Consider the following 22386-nt stretch of genomic DNA (forward strand, 5'->3'; position numbering starts at 1 on the left):
AGGCGTGTGTGCAGGACCATGTGCTCTCTGGTGGTGCTGTTGTGGCTAGGGCAGTGTTATCCGTTACCCTTCAAAAGCAAGTAAAATGGAGCAAATTGTTATTACACATCACTCCAGTGGTGTGTGTGTGTGCGTGTGTGTGTTAGTCGTGGCTCTGCATGTACCTGAGAGAGGCTTGTGGGCTGATATGTGCTTAGAAACACTGATCACGTCTCTGAAGCAGCAAGGATGTTGAAAGCAATTAAGGGGTCATTAATTGTGTGTGTGTGTGTGTGTGTGTGTGTGTGTGTGTGTGTGTGTGTGTGTGTGTCTCATGGAGAGAATAAGTGTTAGTGTCAGTGCTCAGTTAAAGGAATGGAGAAAATGTGTGTGTGTGAAAGAGAGAGAGAGAGTAATTGTTTCATTTCAGGCTTATTTGACCCAGTTCAGATATTTAAATCTGATGTGTCTGAAACAAAGCTGATTACTGCATGTCTGATTGAAATTAATACATTTAAAATAATCCTGCATCCTGAAATAAACACAGTGCTGCATGTTGCATGTTTATCTCTCTCCCCCTGTGCTGTGGAGCTGCTATTCCAGTCATTCAGTCGTGTGTGTCTGTGTGTTTTCAGAAGTAGGCCATGCAGGAGCATCTCCATGTGTCAGTGGAATCAGAGACACACTGTGTTTATAACAGTGTGGCTTTCAGTCTGCTTCATGCTTATGTTGCCTGCCACGCCCCCCTCTTCTGCTGCTGCTGCTGCTGCTGCTGCTGCTTCACCGCACTGTTGTAAACTGTATCCATATCCATTTAAAAGACAAACAGCATAACTGAATTGAAGCATTCATTTTGTTGCAGATATCATTTTATCCCATTCATGCAGTTAAAAAGTGTGTAATCATTTAAATTTTTCCAAATTATTCTCTCTCAATTTATTTGTGTTGAAATACTCAGAAATTGGCAGGCAGTAATAATTTTGTTGATAAAAGGACAATTTTCCAATTGAATTCTGAAGTACTCAGCAAACCAAAAAGGCGTTTGGGGGAGTGACCTTGATTTTTGCTTTTTCTAATGATGCTGATTTTTTTGTTTATGTGCTTCAGAATTTAAAACTAAATGGATTTAAGCCAGAAAACAAATCTTTTTGTTTACAGGCCACAGTTACTTGTAAATGCTTAACTATTATTTTTTTTCACTTGCCAGCCAGTGTTTTATTTTTAATTAAGACCCACTGAAGATGTTTTTTTTTATCTCTCAAAGTGTCCAGTAGGTTTTTAGGTTTGGAGAAATAATGTGGCAGCATGTTAATTCTTATAGGGAGCTTTCTTTTCTGAGCAACAAAAAAGTAGAGGTAGTAGATGTTTCATGTCTTGATGCATCATCTTTTGGGAAAAGTTTGAACAAATTTCTTTCGCTTTACTTACTGCCCTGATCACCTCTGACTGGTGTTTGTCCTTTATCAGTTAGATTACAAACTGAGATACATGTGTGTGTGTTTGGGATCAGGTGAAGCTCTACCGGCACATCAGTCCAGACCACCTGCTGCAGGTCTGCACCAGAGTTTGTCCGCTGCTGGAGAGGGAGGTCCCTGCCAGCGTGCCTGGACTCACCAGCCTGCTGGGGGCCGGCAGGCAGAATCTCCTTCGCACCAGCAAGAGTGAGTGGATGTACAGTCCATGTGAACATGAGCCACTTTAATGTACAAGCACGCAAACACGCCCTCTCAGGCAAATATTATGTCTTACTGCATATTCGCGTAGACTAACAGACCCCATGTAAATACATTCTTTCATGTGCTGATGCAAATGTAAGTGTACAGAAAAGCTCTCACAGGCCAAGTCGTAATAGTATCTGTATGCTGTGTGTGTTTAATGTGTATTAATGCTTTTCTTTTATGTTTTTCTTTCTCTAGGTTGCAAGCATGTTGTGTGGAAGGGCTCAGCACTGGCTGCACTTCACTGTGGACGACCACCGGAGCCGCCAATTATCTATGGGAGCCCACCTAATATTGGTGTGGAAGAAAAACCTTGAATTTTACAAAAGAAAAAATTTAATTCAACAACTTTTCCTCTTTGTTAGTTCCTTTGATCTCTGGTCTATGAGTCAGATCTTACATACTACGCTGTATCTTTGCTTGCCAAAGTCTCTTCTGCCAGCAGCATTTGACAGTAGTGTTAGTATTGATTTCCCTCAAAATCACAGTGTGTTTTTGTGCAAGGAATAAATAGACTTGTCGCCCATTTTTACTTTCTTCCATTAAATAAGTGAGTTTTTGTTAACTGGATACTCTCTTCTCCACATTTCACGTTGTCCTTACTGATGTGTATCTTTGCTTGACGCCCAGTGGAGACGAGCTACGGCCGTCGACTGAACGGTTCCTACCGTCTGCGGCAGCTGGTGCCCACCGCTGTGTACCAGCACATGAAGATGCACAAGAGGATCCTGGGACACCTGTCGTCCGTGTACTGCGTCACCTTCGACAGGACGGGACGGCGCATCTTCACGGTAAGGCTGTGGTTTTTTGTGTGTGGCGGTGTGCGGCCTGTGTGTGTGTGTGTGTGTGTGTGTGTGTGTGTGTGTGTGTGTGTGTGCTGGTGTTGAAGGAGCCTGTTCAAAGTGACTTTCCTGACATTTTTTGTGCATTAGCGTTGGTTCTGTGTTTGTTTAGAGTCACCTCTTGTGTGTTGTGCATGTGTTTGATTGTTACAAGCTGTCTTTTGCTTACCAAGATGACCAAGCATCTGTGTTCCTTGTTGTAACAGTTCTGGTAGGAGGTAATTACTGTTTACCTTAGCGGGGTGGGATGCTTTTTACTCGCTGACTCACAGCTATAGCTGAATTCAGCCTTTCAGGAGAGAAATTCATACACAGCTTTATGATGTTGAGGATCATGTCTTAAAGAGAGGAAACAAGGAATTCCCATGTTGTCAAAAGGAGTATGCTGACCTTTGCCCCCTGGATTTCTTCTTGTAGATATTATGCTGTGTTAGCTTCGTTCTCCATGTGGTGGTGTTGGAGCTGCAGCACAGGCGATCTGTTAAATATTGAACGAACAATGAGATAATGTTGATTTAATGTTGCCGTCCTTCTGTTTGGATCCTTGAGTCAAACACTGCCTGCTGCTATACACCATTTTCAGCTTTCACTTCTTAAATCTCTAAAAATGGCTGTCTGCTGAGGGGTGGGGGGGTCTCTCTGTCTCTCTTTTTTCCCGTTATCTCTCTCTCTCTTTCTTTTTCCTCTCCCCGTCCCTTATCCTGCACTGCCCCTCCTTTGTTCCTTTCTCCCTCCCTTTCTCTTCCCCCCCCCCCTTCTTCTTGCTATTTCTCATCATAACTGGAGAAAATGTTTCCTCTGAGGCGCTGGCTAAGTGCCAGAATTAAAATTCATTCTTAGTCTCCCTCACTTTCTCCTTCTCCCCTTTTTCTCTCAGCCAATTTTTTTTCTCTCTCTCTCTCTCTATCGCTCTCGCTCTCTCTCTCGCTCTCCCTCTCTCTCTCTCTCTGCCTCGCCGTCTCCTTTCATCACAAGATCATTTTTATTTATATATTTTTGTATTTTTGGATCTCCTCAGTCTTTTTACTCGGGCTTTGCTGCAGTGGCAGGCAGATTGATTGATAGTTGATTAATTTGTTTAGCCTAAACATTCACCGTGATCATGTGTGATCAATGTTCATGTGCGTATAGGTTTGGTTAAACAATTGATTGGCGAACAGCCATATGGATTTGAGTAATATAGCTTTAGAAACGGCTGCAAGCTCATTATCATGGCCATTGGGAAGGACAAATTAGACCAGCTGGACTATGGATTGTTTGTCCCTGTGACAGTATCTAACAAAACTTCACATCTTTAGCAACAAGGAAAGTTTGTGCCAATTCGCCGGCATCTCAAAACCCTGCACCTTTATAAGCATTGCTCTCATTTGGCCATATCAGTTTTTCGACCATCTTGCCACAGCTATAATTTGTCCTTGTGCTTTTCTAAATAACTAAGGGACCGCTTGGTGTTTTGATCAGTCCAGAGAAAATAACAGCTCCAGTCAGGCTCTGCTCTACTGGTGATGAAGCGAGTGATTATGATTTATTCAAAGGAGGGGGTTGGTGTTTTCATCTCACATTTCCTCTAAAATCTATGTGGACGCTGACGGCGCGGCCTGTCTTTTAAAATGTTTTGCAGATATAAAATGAATGGTTCGGCATGTTCTGTGACCAACTAACTGTAATATAATCTGATGTTGTCATCAGAGCCTTATCCCCCCTGTTTGTCAGAAATGGCTGATTTTGATTGAAACTTGAGTCTTGACAATCAGTCTGCAAATTTATGAATTCTTACACTCTTAAGTCTCTGCTCTATTTTTAGCTTTAACAAACTGCACAAACCAGGCTCTTATGAGTTTTAACATCTTGCTACTGGTTACCTATTAGTTGAAATTATTTTGAGATATTAATCGGGGCACAGATGGTTCTGGCACCGTGTTGAATCACAGACATTTTAACCCCTGGCAAACTGGATCACAGCCAGAAATTCTCAGCTGAGTCCCCGAAGGCTGTTTTCATGTCTTGATTGAAAATGCTTGATCAAGAACCTCAATCTAGATTAAAGGATGTTTAAGAAGCCGCCTCAGGAATTTAGTTGCTTTTGTTCTCCATTCTTTTCTTACATCGCTTTTCCTAATTTAGTACTAAATACTCCACCAAGAGGACCTTCCATCTAAAACTGCACTTTTGCTGGAAACACACAACAGCTTTTGTCAAGATGAGACATTTTCTTGTGAGGTCTTACTGAAGCCACAGCCAACACACATTAGTGGTTCTCTGCAGTTTGATTTTACTCTATCGTCTTGAGTGCAGTTGAGCCGAAGCGAGGTGTGCTCACAGTGCAGGCCAGTCTGTCTCACAGTGGTGTGAAAAATCTCAGTTCTGAGTAGTGAGTCAGTACGTTTGTTGTTCCTGTTGTTTGTATTTAATCCTGTCACCGTGAAAAAACCAAATGAAGGAAAGAATTTGAGGAAACATTAACATGTTTGCAAGAACCTGATTCCCCCGTTAGACCGAATTTACAAAATATGTTTAATGATCATTTTAATTTTCAAATATACTGTAGTTTAGCCAAAAGAAAACAGTACAAAATAAAAGAACAGACATTGTAAGTACTTAGTGTATTTGCATTTCTGTCTATTAATGTATTTAATTTAATTTTCCACCACTGACAACCGAACTTCTCTGCGTCTCAACCTTGGGTCCTCACAAGTGGATCAAACATGATCGAAGATATACTCACTCCAGCGACATTTGTGTTAATTGGCAAATGCTTAGTGTTACTTGGTCCTTGACCTGAGATAGTATAGTGAAGGTGTTTGCATGACAATTACAGTGTTATTCCCTTCACTGGTAATAATCAAATTAGTAGCAGCATGTAAATGGTTTGATAATCTAGTGCCTTCAAATGTTCATTATCACTCTTTGTCAGACTGTAGATTAATCACCTCTATTTTTGCATCTGATGACTCTCCGTCTCTCCTCTGTTTGTGTTCCAAGTTTTCCAGTCTGCTGACAGTCTGCAGGCTGCAGCGAGCTCAGATGGATTTTAAAAGTCTTTTTGAACTTGACATGTTTAATTTGTCTTACTCGAAGTGTGCTTCAGAGGAAGACACGCCACTTCTCAAACTATCTAAAATACTAGTCTTCATTCGCGTCTGATAGCCATGTTGACGGATTTGTCTTTCTTTCCCAGGGCTCAGACGACTGCCTTGTGAAGATCTGGGGAACAGATGACGGACGACTGCTGGCGACGCTGCGCGGCCATGCTGCTGAGATCTCAGACATGGCCGTCAGCTACGAGAACACCATGATCGCTGCTGGGTCCTGTGACAAGACCATCAGAGTGTGGTGCTTACAGACATGCGCCCCCTTGGCCGTCCTAGAGGGACATGCTGCCTCTATCACCTCACTACAGGTAGGAGGATGGTTTTGGATGTATGTTTGTCTGTGTATATTTGGTTTGCCCAAAAAGAGGAAGTGAAAGACACTAAAAATATTTTTAATCTTTGCCCTCGGGCTGTCTTTCTGTCTGTAGAGTGTGTGCATCTGTGTCTGTAACATTATGTTATTGAAACTGCATCCAAACTGGTTGGATGCACTCTTGTTAAACTAAAGTTGGAGCCAAGCTGATTGTGGTTATTTTGCATGATGTGGGTATTTTGCATGTTGGTTAATTTCATACTGCCAAATACGACGTGTTCTGTGTAATTTCAGAATGGAGAGCCACTAAAACTACATTCATATTATGAACAACTGAAACTTTACTGCAGTCCACTGAGCTTTTATATGTTAAGTAGATGAGGTCAAGATGAAACCTCCAACATATGGGCGATTGATGACATGACTGGCTGATATCCAGTATGTAATAAAATTGTATTGTATTGGATCAGACTCATTGATACGGTCAGAAATGTGCATAACGAAGTTATAAGATAATGATGTTGTTAAAGGATAAAGCAGGCATTGTTTTTCTTATTGTCAAAATTCCCTTAAGAAGACCAAACGGTGCACTGGTTTAGTTTATTCATTACCATTATTTTTTTTAAAGCATAAGTAATTTCCTGAAATAGCGGGTCACTACAGTTTTCAGTTTGTTGCTCTAACAAGAGTAAATGCATTTGTTGGGGGCTATTTCCAGCATTGAAATAAATTTTGTGCAACAATGGAGATCTATAGCACAGAGACAGAGAAAGAGAGAGAGAACTCTCTATGTATCTCTCGCCTCTCCCTACATTGTAATGTTGGTAATTGCAATCCTGTATTATTTTTTGCTGTAGTGTTAGTTATGTCATTTGAGTTACCACAGTGATCAGCTGTAACCTGTATTTGGTTGTGTTTGCAGTTTTCTCCTCTCTGTAGTGGTTCCAAGCGCTACCTGTCCTCCACTGGAGCAGACGGCACCATCTGCTTCTGGCAGTGGGACGCACGCACGCTCAAGTTCGGGTGAGAAACACAAACATCCCACCTGCACAAGTGCTGTTCACAACTTTCGAAATGACATATTTCTCAAGCTGAAAATGTTATTTTCTTGTAATTTTTTTTTTTTATTATAGCTGTGTTTGTTACAAGGTGAAAATCCTTGATGTTTAGGGTTTTATTATTTATTGTGTGGTATCTTGACAATACGTTGTTACAGTGACACTTATATGACTACTATCTCTTTCTTAACTTCATGTTTCTGGTGGATTGGATTGCGAACTTCTGCTGTTTATATGTATTGAATATGCCAAGTATTGCAATGTGTAACAGTGATCCTAATTCAGCAAACCTGCCCACATGCGAAACCTGCTCTCTTTAAATCATATAAATTCAATACAATATGTTCAGACTCGGTGGCTGTATTTCACTGTAACCGTCGATTTCTGTTCTCGTGTGTATGTCCAGTCAGAGGCCCAGTAAATTCACAGAGCGTTCCAGACCTGGCGTCCAGATGATCTGCTCCTCCTTCAGTGCAGGTGAGAACAGCTCGCTTTGATTTTCACGCATGCTTCCACACCAGCGGAGATGGAACTAAAAACAAAAAAAAAAAGTGCACAATTATCTCAGATTAACTGAAGAGCTGGCACAATAGAGAGCCAGACTGAAGAGGGGCCTGCTGCTTGTCAGAAAATGTGGAATAAGTGTGCTTCACAGTTGCTGAGGTTATATTTCTGTTTTGAGATGTTATTGACAATGAATGTTTGATGAATGACTTAAGGTTGAAAAGTTTGCACTCACCACAGTTTGACCTAGTGTATATGAACAAGTGTATATGAACCATTATGTATTCTATTATTTAGCTTAAATCTATCTTATAAATACTGAAATATATGGATATTGTGATTCTACGATGCCCCAGGCATGAAACAGAAGAGAAGCAAAGATACAGAAAGGACCCCTAAAAAGGATTTTTTTTAAATAATTGTAAATGAATGCCTGCGTGCAGTAGCCTAACAAAAATTACCCTAATCCTGTGTGTGTGTCCAGGTGGTATGTTCCTGGCCACAGGAAGCACGGATCACATCATCAGGGTGTACTACTTTGGCTCAGGCCAACCTGAGAAGATCTCTGAGCTTGAGTCTCATACAGTGAGTCAACAAAGAGTCTGTTTACAATAACTGTGCTTTTTAAAAACTCTCTGCATGTCATAGTAACATGCTTAGAAAGTACATTGTCATCATCAAGTATAATTTATCTGCTTGTCTTGTCCATGATCTGTTTTTGTTGTAAAACAATTACATGCAAAAATAATAAAAAACTGTATTTTGTGTCCACATCAGTCAGTCAGGTTTTTATTTTCAAGATTCACTTACATACGTCTTCCTCAGCAGCTGGATTTTAACTTTGTTGTGGAGATTTTTATTGTTGTTGTCATGGAGACAGTTGTCATCATTCTCCATGACAACTGAGCAAACTCCATCTGCTGGGGAAGACAGTGAGATTGTGTGAAAGCTCTGGAAAAAGTTTGTAAGCAGACCTTGAGTTAAACATGCTTTACTGGTAATACACAGTAAAAGATGTTATGATTTGGAAGACTGGCAGAGGAAATGTTTGTTACTCATTGTGTGTGTTATTTTGACTTTTCTTCTGTATTTTTCTCACTCAGGACAAAGTCGACAGCATCCAATTTTCACATTGCAGTGACAGGTGAGTTTGCACAGGTTTGCACAGGCTACATAGTTGGTGTAGTTAATTTTTGTGTGTGCACTGCTGTTTGTCTTTATGGACCCTCAGGGTGTTGTAATGTAACTTGATAGTGTCAGCAGAAACACCACTGTTACTTACTATCTGATACACGCTCTAATACACCTTCTCTCTCGCACACACATAGGCACACACACGTACGCTTGCAGAAATCATGCACTCGCTGAGTGTAAAATGATGTGTGCCTGTGTGGAGTTTGCAGAAAAACAAGCTCAGCTGTAATTCCCCTGGGCTGCTGTAATCTCAGCAGTGAGGGAGGTTGGCTGTCTATGCAAAGGGGAGGGGTGGAAGAGACAGAGAAGGGGAGGGCACATACAATTAGTGTATACTGATGTGTGCAGATGAAAGCAGCCATTGTACTGCAGAACGTTGAAATAGAACCAAGTGTTATATTTACTGTTAAGCTGCTGCATGATTACTGTATGTGTTCATAAATCTGTGTGTGTGTTTGTGTGTGTGTGTGTGTGCGTGTGTGTGTGTTGTAGGTTTGTGAGCGGCAGCAGGGATGGTACAGCACGAATCTGGCAGCTGCAGCCTCAGGGCTGGAGAAGCATTCTGCTGGACATGCAGACCAAATTACCCGGGTAAGTGTGTGTACGGCTGTCAAAGTCTAGCTTTTCCACCAGAGCTGTTGTGCTTAGAGCTCAGAGCCGTGGGCTGGGATGATCCTGCGGGTTATAATGTCAGGCTAAATTTTACAAAAATCAATCATTTTGTGAACAAAAAGTCCCAGACCTACTGTTTGTGGGAATCCCTGCTGAAAACGATGGTCTGTTTTGAAGTAAAAACATTTATTTAGCAATAGTTAGAGGAGACTTAAATCCCTTTGTGGCACCAGCAAAATGTTTTTCTTTCAATTACATACATCTGCATTTATGTATTCAGCATTGTGTGAGGTGCCTCATAATGTACAGGGCATAAATGATTAACTTAAAGAAAAAAATAGAACAACTCTGTGACACCTGTGGCATAAAGCGTGACAGTGATTGATTACCCAATTGCTTCCAGGCAGAATATAGATTCACTGCGGGCATCACCGACAGTGAATGAATGGAGATGATACTGACAGGCTTTTAAGGTCTCTATTGCCTGAATGAATACAAACACAAGCATGAGACAACAATAAGAATAAATGCACATAACATGGTTGTTAGCAACAAGGGCAGCTTGAGGCAAACCCTCAGAGGAATGAAGAAGCCCTGAAACACCAAAGTGTTAAAGGAGCTCACGATGGAGGTCTTAAATCACATGTGCCTACTCACAGGAGCCAAAAACCCCCCTTGTGTTGACCAAAGAGGGACAAAAAGACACCTGCACTATCTACTCTAACCTAGAGATGGGTCTAAGGCCAAAACCTCGATGACAGGGAGGAAAGACCTATTTTTAAACCCTGTGGTATCAGTGTGTCTTTAACCCGTGTACTATCCGTACAGTAGAGGGTCACCACCATGGAGAGGTTACAAGCACTTATGAAGCATGGTGGTATGGAATTCATCATGTCGAACCATCCTTGTTCTTCCCATGTGATTGTTGAGATAGGTATTAACCTTCAGTGTATTCTTTATTTACTGAGATAATATGTAATCTATTGTACGTCATGATTTTCTTCACATTGTTACAGAATGATTAAGAACGCAGCGATGAATACAGGTGCTGAGAGGATGTGATTATGTCATTTCATCAGAGTAAAACTTTAATTAGCAGCGTCTTCATGTCCCATGAAATCAATCAAACATAAGGTTTCTAAGTTACATGCTATTGTGATTATTATAATAGAAAAACAACAAACAATCATTCAAAACTTAATCGTTCAGCCTCAGCTTATATGAGTTATTCAAACCAAAAACTTATTTAGAGTATTAAAGACATTACACAAATCACACAAAGTCAAACTTAACTGCTATATATGGAAAGAGTAAACAATTTCTTTCAACCTCTGATTGAGTGTTTTCGTCTCTGGATGCATTTTCTCCTAATCCTCTCGGTCATCATTCTCAGTGATGGCATCAATACCTAGTTGCTGCATCCAGTCATCAAAGGGTTCAAAGTCATAATCTTTAACCTTGTAGCTAAATTATTCCAATTAAATTGTTCATAATCAGCTTTGGAGAATGGGGTCGGGCTAGACATTGGTGAGTGAACTGATGTCGACATGTTTTGACACAGCCAACAACAACAGTTACTAAGATTTGCAGTCTCATGCATAGTCAACCATCAGACTACGGCCCGAATTTTCGTTTTTATTAGCTGTTTGATGCACACTGCAAGACATATTGTTCATCGTCTGTGTGGCAGTGGTATTCATACATTCCACCATGATCAGACTTGCCTGGTTTCTCCTGATAACTAACTTCCCACTGGTTTCAGTCTGAAGCACCTCTTAACTGCTGTTTTGTAAAACACCATAATTCAAGAGGTCTGTGTGAGTTTGATGCGGGTGTGAATGTCACCTTCACGTTCCTGGGTGTACTCAGTTCAGTTTCAACCATTTCTTTATCATATGCGGTCCAGTACCCTCTGCCTCTAGAGTAGACTAAAGGGCAGGTAACATAACAGTCATTGACAGCACATCTTCCCGTAGGACATTCAAATACAACAGAATTCAGAGTTCGTCTTGTTCGTGGGAGAAAAAGAACGTCTCCATCTCCAACCTTTTCCGGTGTTTCTACAGCAACATAATCAGTTGGTGTCATTTTTGCTTAGACTTATGGCTTAAATCCATTCTGGCTTGCCTTCGACTTTCAGGGCTGTTCACTCAGTTAGCAGCACCTGATTCGGTCCTTTCCATCTAGGAGACTAAGATACTTTTCCAGATATTTGTTTAGTACATAATCCCCCTCTTTGAAAGGGTGGATTGGTTCATCCAATGGCTTGGGGAGTCTCTCAGCCACATGCAAATGATATTTTCTCAAAATCTCTGTTAGTTTCTTTACATAGTCAGTCATGAACTTATCCGTCCAGAGCCATGTGGTTTTGTGTGGTGTTAAAGGAGGATTTACCCCTGTGGACATTGGTCTTCCCATTAACACCTCATGAGGACTAAGTCCTGTTGTTGAATTTGGTGCACTTCGATTTGAGTAGAACACAAGAGGTAGCACGTCCGGCCATTTTAGGCCAGCTGTCATTACTGCTTTAGTCAACCTTTCTTTGATGATTGCATTCATTCTTTCAACTTGTCATGAACTCTGTGGGTGATATGGGATGTGTAGTTGCCATTTGATTCCTAGTATAACTGAGAGATTCTGCGTGATTTTTGACACAAACACTGGCCCTCTGTCGCTATCTATTCCACTTGGCACTCTGAACCTTGGAATCAACTCTTTCAACAAACACTTTACAACTGTTTGTGCGTCTTCTTTTCGGGTTGGAACGCATTCTACCCATTTTGAGAAGCGGTCAGTTATTACAAGCAAATATTTGTAACCTTGACAGCTCGGCATATGAACAAAATCTATATATATATTTACAAAGGGACCTGATGGAGGCTCTAAATGGTCATGTCTCACTGTGCTGTTCATTTTTCTGTTTTGTTGGCATATCATACAACCATCTTACATTGCTGTAAGGCAATCGTGCTCAGTATCACTGTCAGTCAATGGAAGAAGACTAGCTGGATTCAAGGGTGGTGAGTGCGGCAACGTAATGTTTGTGCAGGAGTAATACGTGATGGGACGGTAGTGAGACCCATGTTTCTGTACAAGGGTGCCTGTGGCGAAGCAGTCTGTCTCGTGCACATGAAGATGGAATGGTGGCTGATAGTCTGGCAACCCAAGTGCTGGAGCGGTGGATAGATAGATCTTGAAAGGCCTTATTCATTTCATCAGTCCATCGTGCTGGAGGGGGCGCTGTCGGCAACTTGGCGGATCTCAAGACAGAATCCATTGATGCATTTTCAAAAATCCAATGCCTGCAGTAATTGGCCATCCCAAGAAAAGAGCATCTCTTTCTTGGTGGCAGGGGGAGGCATATTTATCAGCATTTTCACCCGTTCTGGTGACAGGAGCCGTTCCCTATTCTTCAACATATGACCCAAGTATGTGACTTCAGCTCTGTTAAACTGTAACTTAGCTAATGATGCTCTGTGGCCACACTCAGCAAGTCCCTTTAAGCAGAATGGAGTCAGTACGGCAGGCTTCCTTCGATGATGAGGCTTGCGTTTTGGCTGATGCGTAACAATATTGCTGTATGGTAGCTGAATGTGCTCACTCAAAGATAACATGTACATTTCTTCCCCCAAGTGTGTTTTGTTTGGGTTTGGGAGGCTGATACCACCTGTCTCAAGGCCTGGCACCGAGCTACCATGTGCCCTAGATGTTTTGGTTCACAACCCGGAGTTACTGCAACTGTGACGTGGGGAAAATAATCTTTCACATTACATAGCGCATACTGTTAGCTAGATAATTGAACTGGGATAGCACACCCCTGTGGACCAATAAACAATCATTGCTCACTCACCAACCCTTGTTGTTGATTTAAAGACCAGTCGGCTACCTGTCTGTACTGCTCCGAAGGGTTGAACGCGACTGTACAATGGCACTGTACAAGAGGCCTCATGGCTGCACAGGGTGGAGAGGTTTTAGCAATCGCTTGGATACTGGGCACTTTGAAAGTGGAGAGCATGTTAAAATTTTTCAGAGTCCAACAATACAAACAATCATTTGTGGTTTGCAAAAACTGAAATGCAAATGGGTCTTTTTCATTGGGGAGTGTTAAAATCAAAACCTTCCAGTGTACAATGGATTGATGCATGTAATTTACATGGCAAATCTCTTCCCATAAGGTAGATGGTACCCTTATCTGAAATCAAAAATGAAGGTGTTACATCAGCACCTTCAACATTTATGTTAGCATTTTGGGAGAGAGGTTCGTCTTGAGGAAAACCAGAAACACCTACAGTTATGACAAATTTGCGGGATATAACGGGAATAATTACGCAGACACATCGCTTTTTGTTTAGAAATTTTTTTCCAAAGTCATTGAGAAATCATGTTGAATAATCATGATCTCAATATTGATCAAAATATCGGGATTATGATATTTGCCATAATCGAGCAGCTCTATCAGGTACTAAACAGTTGTAAACATTGCAGCATTGATTTAGCAAGGACCAATATTCATTAGCACATGGATTGGAGTTGGAGCTTTATCTGTCATGTCCATAATTTCTGCAGGGGTCTAGGGTTTGCATACAGGTGTTTAACCTATCATTATTTTTGGAGCACTTAAATGTGCTGTCTTTAATGTATGAGTTCTAGCACCACCTCGTCCACATGAGACAAAGTGTGTTTTTCTTTCTGTGCCGTGTGTGTGTGTCCGTGTGTCCGGGTCCATGTCCGTCCTGTCATTTTCAGTCTCTGCTTCTGTGTCTATGTAAAACCCTCTCCATCTGGCTTTATGCTTACTTTGCTCTAAGTCACTGTCCTGTGAGTCTTCACTTGAACTAGAGTTTTCTGCCGTTTTAATGCCATTGGTTGTTTACAGCCGGTTACCTGTTCTTCTTCTAAACTGGTCTTATTTTTTTCACTTCTAAGTTTCATTCTGTCTGTTTGCTCAGGCTCCGGCTCCTCTCCCTCAATCAGCCTCATCAGCTTGCCTCATGTCTTTCTGCTGCTGTAGTACAGCAGCAGTATGTATGTAAAAGTCATCTTCTCTGTCTCTCCGTTGTTGTGAGTGTGTGTGTGTATTAGTGTTTGTAGCACTCAATTTCGGGCAGTTTTTAACAGTCTTTCTGTTTTCTAAATTCTCTGGAAATACCCAACCCAGAATCTTTCAGAAGTCTCTGCAAACTCTGGGGTGTAACAGTTTTAGCTTGTCGTTTCATCCAGTTATGAATCATTGCTTTGGCGCACACTTTTACGTTATCTGCATGTTGTTGTTTGATTGTCATCATTTCTATAGCTCTTGTTTGCAGCACACTCTCCAGCATAGGCAAGTGAATTGCAGTCACATAGTCAGCTATTTGATTTTTTTTAGCATTCCTTAGTTCATCTGAGCCTCTCTCTTCATACACATGCACTCCCTATCTCTGATTAGCCACCATCATCCACATATGCATACATTCTTTCATGTATAAATAATTTATAATAAAGATACGTTCCCAACATTAGGGTTAACATTCGCCCTAGCCATTCTCAATTTATCTGCCTGAAATGTTCCTTCACACAGCCACTCACCATTTGTCCATTCACACATGAGAGATGAGGACGGAAAACATATTTCCATCCTTTGGACCTGCCAACCACACCTGCTGGCATATGCGGGGAATACGCCTCTAGATAATGTGTTTCAATGTGTGGTGCTGGTGTGTTTTTGACATTTTGACAGGTTTACTTTTCGCTGCCTCTTGCTTATTTGTTATTTTGTTTTCATTGCCTTTTTTACTTTTTGGTGAATTGACCAATTTGGCTGAAGGCTCAGCCTTATTTTCTGCTTTGGACGGATTGTTGCTCATTATACATCAGTACATCAAACAAACATACATAGAATTCAACAACACTTCAGGTGCATCAAGGTCTCCAAGCTTTGTTCCTTTTTCAGTGCTGCTGGTTTGAAGGTTTAGACAAAATCAGAATATATTTTGTCCTGTGGACACAGCCTTTTTAATCTCTATTTGCGCTATAGCTTCCGGGATCAGAAATCCAACGGAGCCCCTATATTTCCCACTGAACACAGAGCAGGTGATCCCCAATCTTGGTTTTAAACAAAGTAGATCTATTTCTTTCTAACCCCCAAAAACGTCTTTTCTATAGTTTAAGTTGGGCCCCTATGTGTTGGGTACGGCCCGGAGCCTTCCCAGAAATCACAAAACAGCCACTGCAGCGGCCCAGCGGGTGATCAGAAACACACACCCCTGTTTTTAACTTCTCCACAACCACACAACCACTGTTTGACAACCACTTAATTAACTAAATTCAATTTCTATTACAGTATTATCACACTGCTTTTAAAAATATAGGTTTTAGCCATTAACTGTTTTCCCAATTTCAAAATTACACAGTTTTCTTTGATTTCGTCAAACACAGACAAGCTAAGGCATGACTTTAAAGTTTTGCACTTACCAGGCTGTAGTTATATTGAAGTCCTGCCTTTATGACGCCAGATTGTTAGGGAAAAAATTCTTATCATTGGCGGTGAAGGAAGAGCGCTGGAGTCCAGGATATCTTATGCTGAGGATGTTTATTGAAGCTTGAGCCCAAAGAGAAAGGAGGCATCATCAATACAGTCTCCTGTGCATGATGTCACCTCAAATCTGAAGTAGGAACCCTTGAGGATCATTTTTATACACTTAGAGAGATTACAACAGATAGCTTACACTCCATAATTGGTCAAATATCTAAAAGAAGAGGGATGATTGAATACACTATTGGTTCATTAACAATAAACAAGGAAACATGACTATATACGCCCAAGTGCTGATTCGCAGAACACCCAGCCACTTGTTACTGACCATCCAAGGTCTGCGGTTATCAGCCCTGGCACCAGCAGCATCAACAGCAAACCACAGCTGCATCTGGAGGAGCCGCCTGAGCGTCTCAAGGCCTGTAAGATTTAATGCAGTAGTTGACCTAGGGCCTCACACTGACCTTTCACCCTGAGTCTGTCATTCATTAGGTGGGAAAGAGAAAATTCCCTCACAATGGTTATTTACGGCATAAAAACCGGTAGTTGTTTTGTGATAATGGCTCTCATGCTTAGATGATATGATAAAACAGTGAAAAACACATGGATTTCAGTCCTCAGACTTTAACTAGACTGATACATATAACTGTCTTTGGAACAGGAACTCAACAATGTTTCTGTGCCATCTGTAAAAGTACAGAAAGTCACAAGAAAATGTTGAAATGTTTTGGATATGTTGCTTCTCACAGTTTACATATGTAACAGCTGTGGTTGTGAATAATTATCTTGAGCCGTAGAGAGATAAGGTCTAGCTGTCAGATTGGCTGGCTCCTCATTAATGGTGTAAAAAAGTGACTGAAGATAATAGATTAAATTTTGATAAATAGTTTAGAGGATCCTTTTAATTTCTTATGCCATTTTAACAGTTTTACTTTAATTTCTGTGTATAAAATAAACCAAACTGATCCTAATTGGTGTAAACATGACATCAACATCTTCCCCTCAGGAAGTACAACCCTCCTCCACTGGAAGACAAGGTGACTAAACTGAAGGTAACCATGGTAGCGTGGGATCGCCATGACGGCACGGTGATCACAGCAGCCAACAATCTGACGCTGAAGGTGTGGAACTCCACCACGGGAAACCTCGTCCATGTCCTGATGGTACGAAGCGATTTAACACACTCACACACAGACACGAGACACAGAGGTAAAAAGACAAACAGTGAACGGTAGTATAAATTTAACATTAAATGCATTTCATGGGTTGCTTGTCAATAAGTTGTACTTCATTTTCTAACACCTCAATAACACTTTCTAACACTTTCCATGATTGTTGCTAAAAACAAATTATGAGGGCTTGTTGGAAACTCTCTCCAATGACGCATTCAAGGATGTGGGACATATGATAGTTGCCTGGAAAACATTGCAGATGAGCCCAGAAGAAAAACAAAAAGCAGTCATGGACATTGTTGAAAAGCTAATATGATGCTGGTTGTCTCTTGCATTAAAACACATGTGGTTTGGTAGCTGACTCTGAAATGTTGGATCTCAGTGTAACTCCAGGCTAACCCACTAAACACACTCGCAGAGAGGAATACAAGTGACACAAAGTATGTTTGTTAATGTCTAAAACATGTCAAATCACAGGTACAGACCTTTACGAAAGAAACGGCATTGATTTTTTCTATCTGTCTTTGTTTATTTCTCAAGAGTGTCTTAACCTAGATGTTCATGTTTAATGACAGGGTCACGAGGATGAGGTGTTCGTTCTGGAGCCACATCCCTTTGATCCAAGAATCCTTTTCTCAGCGGGGCATGATGGGAATTGCATTGTGTGGGACCTGGCCAGAGGGGTCAAGATCCGCTCCTATTTCAACATGGTAAGATTTTTGTCTATCCTGTGTCTCTCTGTTACTGTCTTTCATTCACACTGAAGCCGATACTTTCCCACCTCTAGTATGACACAGATGTCATGTTTTCTTCATGTTTCTTATGCAGCGAATTATCAATTAGCTTTGTTTTTCCCCTCTGGACTGCAGGGATATGTGCTTTTCATGTTGTATTTGCTTTTTGTCCCTCCACACATTCCTCCCCTTTCACTCTTTGTCTCACATTCTTTCCCTCTCACCCTCTTAACTGTCTCTCCCCTCCCTCTGTGCTTTCACTTTCTCTCTCTGCTGTCTTAGTTTCTCACCTCTATTATGGCTATTTCTCTTGTCATTTTAATGCACTATGCGTGGCCATGGGCACAGTTCCAGCGTAGAGTGAAAGCATGGCACCATGCTCATGTGCATATGCTGCTGTACATACTCATCTAGTGTGTTAATCGTTGTAGCTGCTGTTGTATTTCCTGCCTGTGTCTCTATGGTAACCAAGGACAGCATTAATCACAGTCTAAAAACAAGTGAGTCACTCAGAGAGCTGGTCAGTCAGCCAAAATCTTGGTGTTGATCATAGACATAGATAGTTTGAAATATAAAGGAATAGTTTGGCATTTTTAGGTTTAGTCACTTTCCTGTTGAGAGTTAGCAGAGAAGACGGATGGCGCTCTACTCTCAGCTTAGTTTAGTATAAAGACTGGAAGCAAGGGAAAACAGTTAGCCTGAACCTACCAGCACTTTTATGCTGTAAAAATGACAAAAAAAAAAAAAGAAGTTTTTTTTCGCAGGGTATGTGCCAAACTATTGCTTGGGTAGCTGTAGTGCTGGTAGGCAGATTTTGCTACTTTTAGACAGCGCCAGACGTGCTGTTTTCCTTGTTTTCCGTCTCCGTGCGAGCCTAAGCTCACCAGCTGCCGGCTGTGGCCTGATATTTCACTGACAGACATGACAGTGGTGTCAATCTTCTCCTCTGACTCTCAGCAAGAGAGCGAGAGGAAGTTAATCTACAAACGTGCAAAACTATACCTTTTTAATGGAGCAAAGCCTGCAAGACACTTTGGGCGGAAAAGTTGAGTTGCACTGCTAATCTACTGCATCATGTATCCCACACGCCTTGTGTGTAATCACTGCTGCTGCTACTGTAGCCCTTCAACTGTGCCCTTCCTGCATATACCTAAGTAAGGAGACGACTGAAGGTTCAGTACTTCAGGTTTGGCAGATTCTGAGTCTTTTTGATGAATAAGGGACAAGAAGGCAAATACTAGACTAGAAATGTTTTCATCTTGTGTTTGAATTGTTAAAGTGAGGAAAACCCACAGAACAACTAAAAGCAACAGGTAATCGATGGTCAGAACAGTTAGTCTCAGTTTCTACAGGTGGTCTACAGGTTCTCACTTATCACTCCTCTTGCTATCTATCTGATTCTGTTGATTTCACTTTTGTTGCTGGAAATATGAAATGCTGCTGAGCTGAAATGCTGTTTATCTGAAAAAAAAAAAGAATACCTGACAATTTTCTTAAACTGGCTATTCGGTGAATCATAAATAAATTATTTTGATTTAATATTTAAGGAAAATGTTGTAGAGCAACACTTGTAAGTGGCATTCATGTTGCTTACTGAATAGTGCATGTGATCATGTGTATTAGATATTTTAAGTTGAGTGTGTCCATGCCATACAACTGCGACAGTTGGTTGGAATTCCCCGCAAGCATTGTAATACTGAGATTTAAAGTGTGCACTATTTGCCTATCTTCCTCTCTCTCTCTCTGTCTCTGTGAATAGATCGAGGGCCAAGGGCATGGGGCGTTGTTTGACTGCAAATGTAGTCCAGATGGGCAGCATTTTGCAGCCACAGACTCACATGGACACCTGCTCATCTTTGGCTTTGGCTCCAGCAGCAAGTACGATAAGGTAAAGTGACAGGACTGTCTTTCATGTTTACACACGTCTTTGTTGTTACATGTAACAACAACTTGAGAAATTGTTGTTATCAGTAGGAACAAATGCCCATGTCTTGTCACTTCCTGAGATCAGATGTGGGAAGAATGAAATGAAAACATATAGATGTATTAGCTTTACCGTAAATGCACCTGTTACTCTCCACCTCTGCTTCAGATAGCGGACCAGATGTTCTTCCATACCGACTATCGGCCGCTGATCCGGGACGCCAACAATTACGTGCTGGATGAGCAGACTCAGCAGGCGCCACACCTAATGCCCCCTCCCTTCCTGGTGGACGTGGACGGAAACCCTCACCCTCCTAGATACCAGCGGCTGGTGCCTGGCAGGGAGGGCTGCAGGGACGAGCAGCTGATCCCACAGATGGGCGTCACTTCCTCAGGTACAGAGGCTGAAGTCAGACCCTCAGTAGTATCACTCCTTCACGTTTTTGGGGTCGTGAAGTCAGTTGTTGCTGAACTTGTTCCCTGTCTGCTTTTACACATCAGAGCAGATCTTTACCCGGAGGCCTCATCAGAGCCCATCTGTCAGCTGATCAAAGACGCTTTTGTCAAGCTGATCATACTGTTCTTGTAGCTCATTACTTGACAAGAATGTTATCTGTCTTCAAATGTGCTTAATGAGAGGCATTTACTGAAACTGCACTAGCATTGGCAATTAAATCCAGAATTAATAAGGCAGTTTATAATCTTGGCAGGTATATAAACAGAAACAGTCAGCAGTTAATGAAATGCATTAGTACTGCACACTGAAGACAGGTGAAGGTAGCAAGTCAAGTTACCTTGTAGTATATAGAATAAAGTTACCTGAACGTGACCTACTTTTAAAAAGCATTCTGAGTATTGAGGTTACTCCCCAGGATTTTGGGAAAACCCCACTGCGTTTTTCTTCTTTGAAGTGGATGGTAGCGTACTGTGAGGTGCACAGTGTAGGACTTTTTTAGACGGCACTGGCGATCTTTATGACTGTAATTCCTGTTGAATTTTTAAACTTATGTGATTTTACCAGATTTTTCTCTCTTTCTGTTTCTCTTTCACTTTTTAAGTCTCTTTCTCTTGCTCCATTCCTGTCTGTGTCAGGCCTGAACCAAGTGGTGAGTGAGCAGGCGGTGGACGGTCCCAGTCCTCTGGACACCATGATTCAGAGGCTGCAGCAGGAACAAGACCAAAGACTGGGAGCAAATGACGTCAGGGCCAGTAGAGGTAGGACCAAGTCATGACTGGAAGCTCATACTATTGTAGTATGGGCAGCCCTTTAATGTGGATTCAGTGTGGTTCACATGCTATACAGATTAGTGAAAACATCAAGGAAATGCAAGATGCCACTTCAGTGTCTAAATTGAGTTAAAAATAGCGAAGCTGTATAAACACCGTGTCCCTCGAATGTTGCACTTATATATGAAGCAGGTTAAAACAAGGGGAGAATTATTTGCAGACACTATGTTAATCCAGATATGATGAATTTGTACAATTAATTGTGTGAAACTTACACTGCACAATACATTTATAATAATTATGTATTTATCATAGTCGTAATGATTACTTTCCTACCCTTTGTTCGGAATGAATGTATTATAAAACTTAAAGATTTTTCATATGAAACATACATAATGTCCAATTATGCAAAACTACGCAGGAGACACAGAAAGCCTAAACAGCTCAATAAAACACCTTTGGAGTGTGTCTCAGAGAGTTGGTGATTTCAGAAGATACATGAGTGTTGGGGATATGTGCTTTTTGGTCAGCTAATGCATTTAGTGATGAAAACACACAGTTGATCAAAGTCATCCTTATGCCTGTGGCTCTGGTGATCCATCCTCACACATTAGCATACGCAATGTTAAGTAATTGCATTTGTCTTTATTTGCAAGTGTCTTTATTGTACGCTTTGTAAATTCCATTAGGTTTTACAACTGAAACACAATTACCTCAACAACTGACTCCATGTTATTTAGAATCATTTGTTTTTTGTTGTCTTTCTTTGTATCTCTCATTCAATCACTTTCAGTGATGAAACAGTTAATGGATTAATTAATTAGTCAATCAACACACATTTTGTAAAATGGTTAATGGTTCTTTTTTACAGCAAAAATACCAAATATTTTCTGGTTCCTGCCTCTCAAATGTGAGGATTTGCTACTTTTCTTTGTCTCATCTGATAGTAACTTGAATATCTACGGGTTTTCAACTGATGGTCTGACGAAACTAGCAATCTGAAGATGTCACCTTGGACTGATGGATATTTTTCACTATTTTCTGACAGTTTATAGACAAAACGATGAAGCAATAGTGAAAATATTTGTTAGTTGCAGCCCAATGATTTTAAAGCTAAAAATTCCCATTTACTAACTTTTGAGATGTTTTGAGATCTTTCTTTTATTTCTTAGAAAGGTAAGCAGATGGGAACTGAAGTATGTTAACGTCTCCTCTCCTCAGGATCAGTGGGTTCGCCCACAGAGGTCCACTCCCCACCCAACGTGGGGCTGCGTCGCAGTGGCCAGATCGAGGGTGTCCGCCAGATGCACAGCAACGCCCCACGCAGCCAGATGGCCACAGAGGGAGACCTGGTTGCCTGGAGCCGCAGGGTGCTGGTCCCTGAGCTGGAGGACGCCTCTGTCAGGTAAAACACATACATATATACATGCAGCAGTCACACACGTCACATTATTTTCTTCCATTGGAAATAGTAGCTTTATTACACATCATGAACTGTGTGTGT

General features: G+C 41.3%; 1 protein-coding gene across 1 annotated transcript in view; it reads left to right on the plus strand.

Moving 5' to 3' along the window:
* phip (PHIP subunit of CUL4-Ring ligase complex) overlaps nucleotides 1–22386 on the plus strand; it is a 40560-nt gene that overhangs the window by 2310 nt on the left and 15864 nt on the right. Inside the window, exons 5-19 of the mRNA XM_023429949.2 lie at nucleotides 1490–1640; nucleotides 1896–1994; nucleotides 2328–2488; nucleotides 5718–5939; nucleotides 6867–6967; nucleotides 7409–7479; nucleotides 7991–8091; nucleotides 8610–8650; nucleotides 9193–9291; nucleotides 16833–16989; nucleotides 17574–17708; nucleotides 19492–19620; nucleotides 19825–20050; nucleotides 20748–20870; nucleotides 22104–22287. Coding sequence (XP_023285717.1) covers nucleotides 1490–1640; nucleotides 1896–1994; nucleotides 2328–2488; nucleotides 5718–5939; nucleotides 6867–6967; nucleotides 7409–7479; nucleotides 7991–8091; nucleotides 8610–8650; nucleotides 9193–9291; nucleotides 16833–16989; nucleotides 17574–17708; nucleotides 19492–19620; nucleotides 19825–20050; nucleotides 20748–20870; nucleotides 22104–22287 — 2000 coding nt within the window. The remainder of the gene's footprint in view (nucleotides 1–1489; nucleotides 1641–1895; nucleotides 1995–2327; nucleotides 2489–5717; nucleotides 5940–6866; nucleotides 6968–7408; nucleotides 7480–7990; nucleotides 8092–8609; nucleotides 8651–9192; nucleotides 9292–16832; nucleotides 16990–17573; nucleotides 17709–19491; nucleotides 19621–19824; nucleotides 20051–20747; nucleotides 20871–22103; nucleotides 22288–22386) is intronic.

This window comes from Seriola lalandi, unplaced genomic scaffold, assembly GCF_002814215.2.
Source record: "Seriola lalandi dorsalis isolate HSWRI2012SDOR001 ecotype SW California unplaced genomic scaffold, Sedor1 jcf7180002054901, whole genome shotgun sequence".
In the NCBI taxonomy this organism is placed as follows: domain Eukaryota; kingdom Metazoa; phylum Chordata; class Actinopteri; order Carangiformes; family Carangidae; genus Seriola; species Seriola lalandi.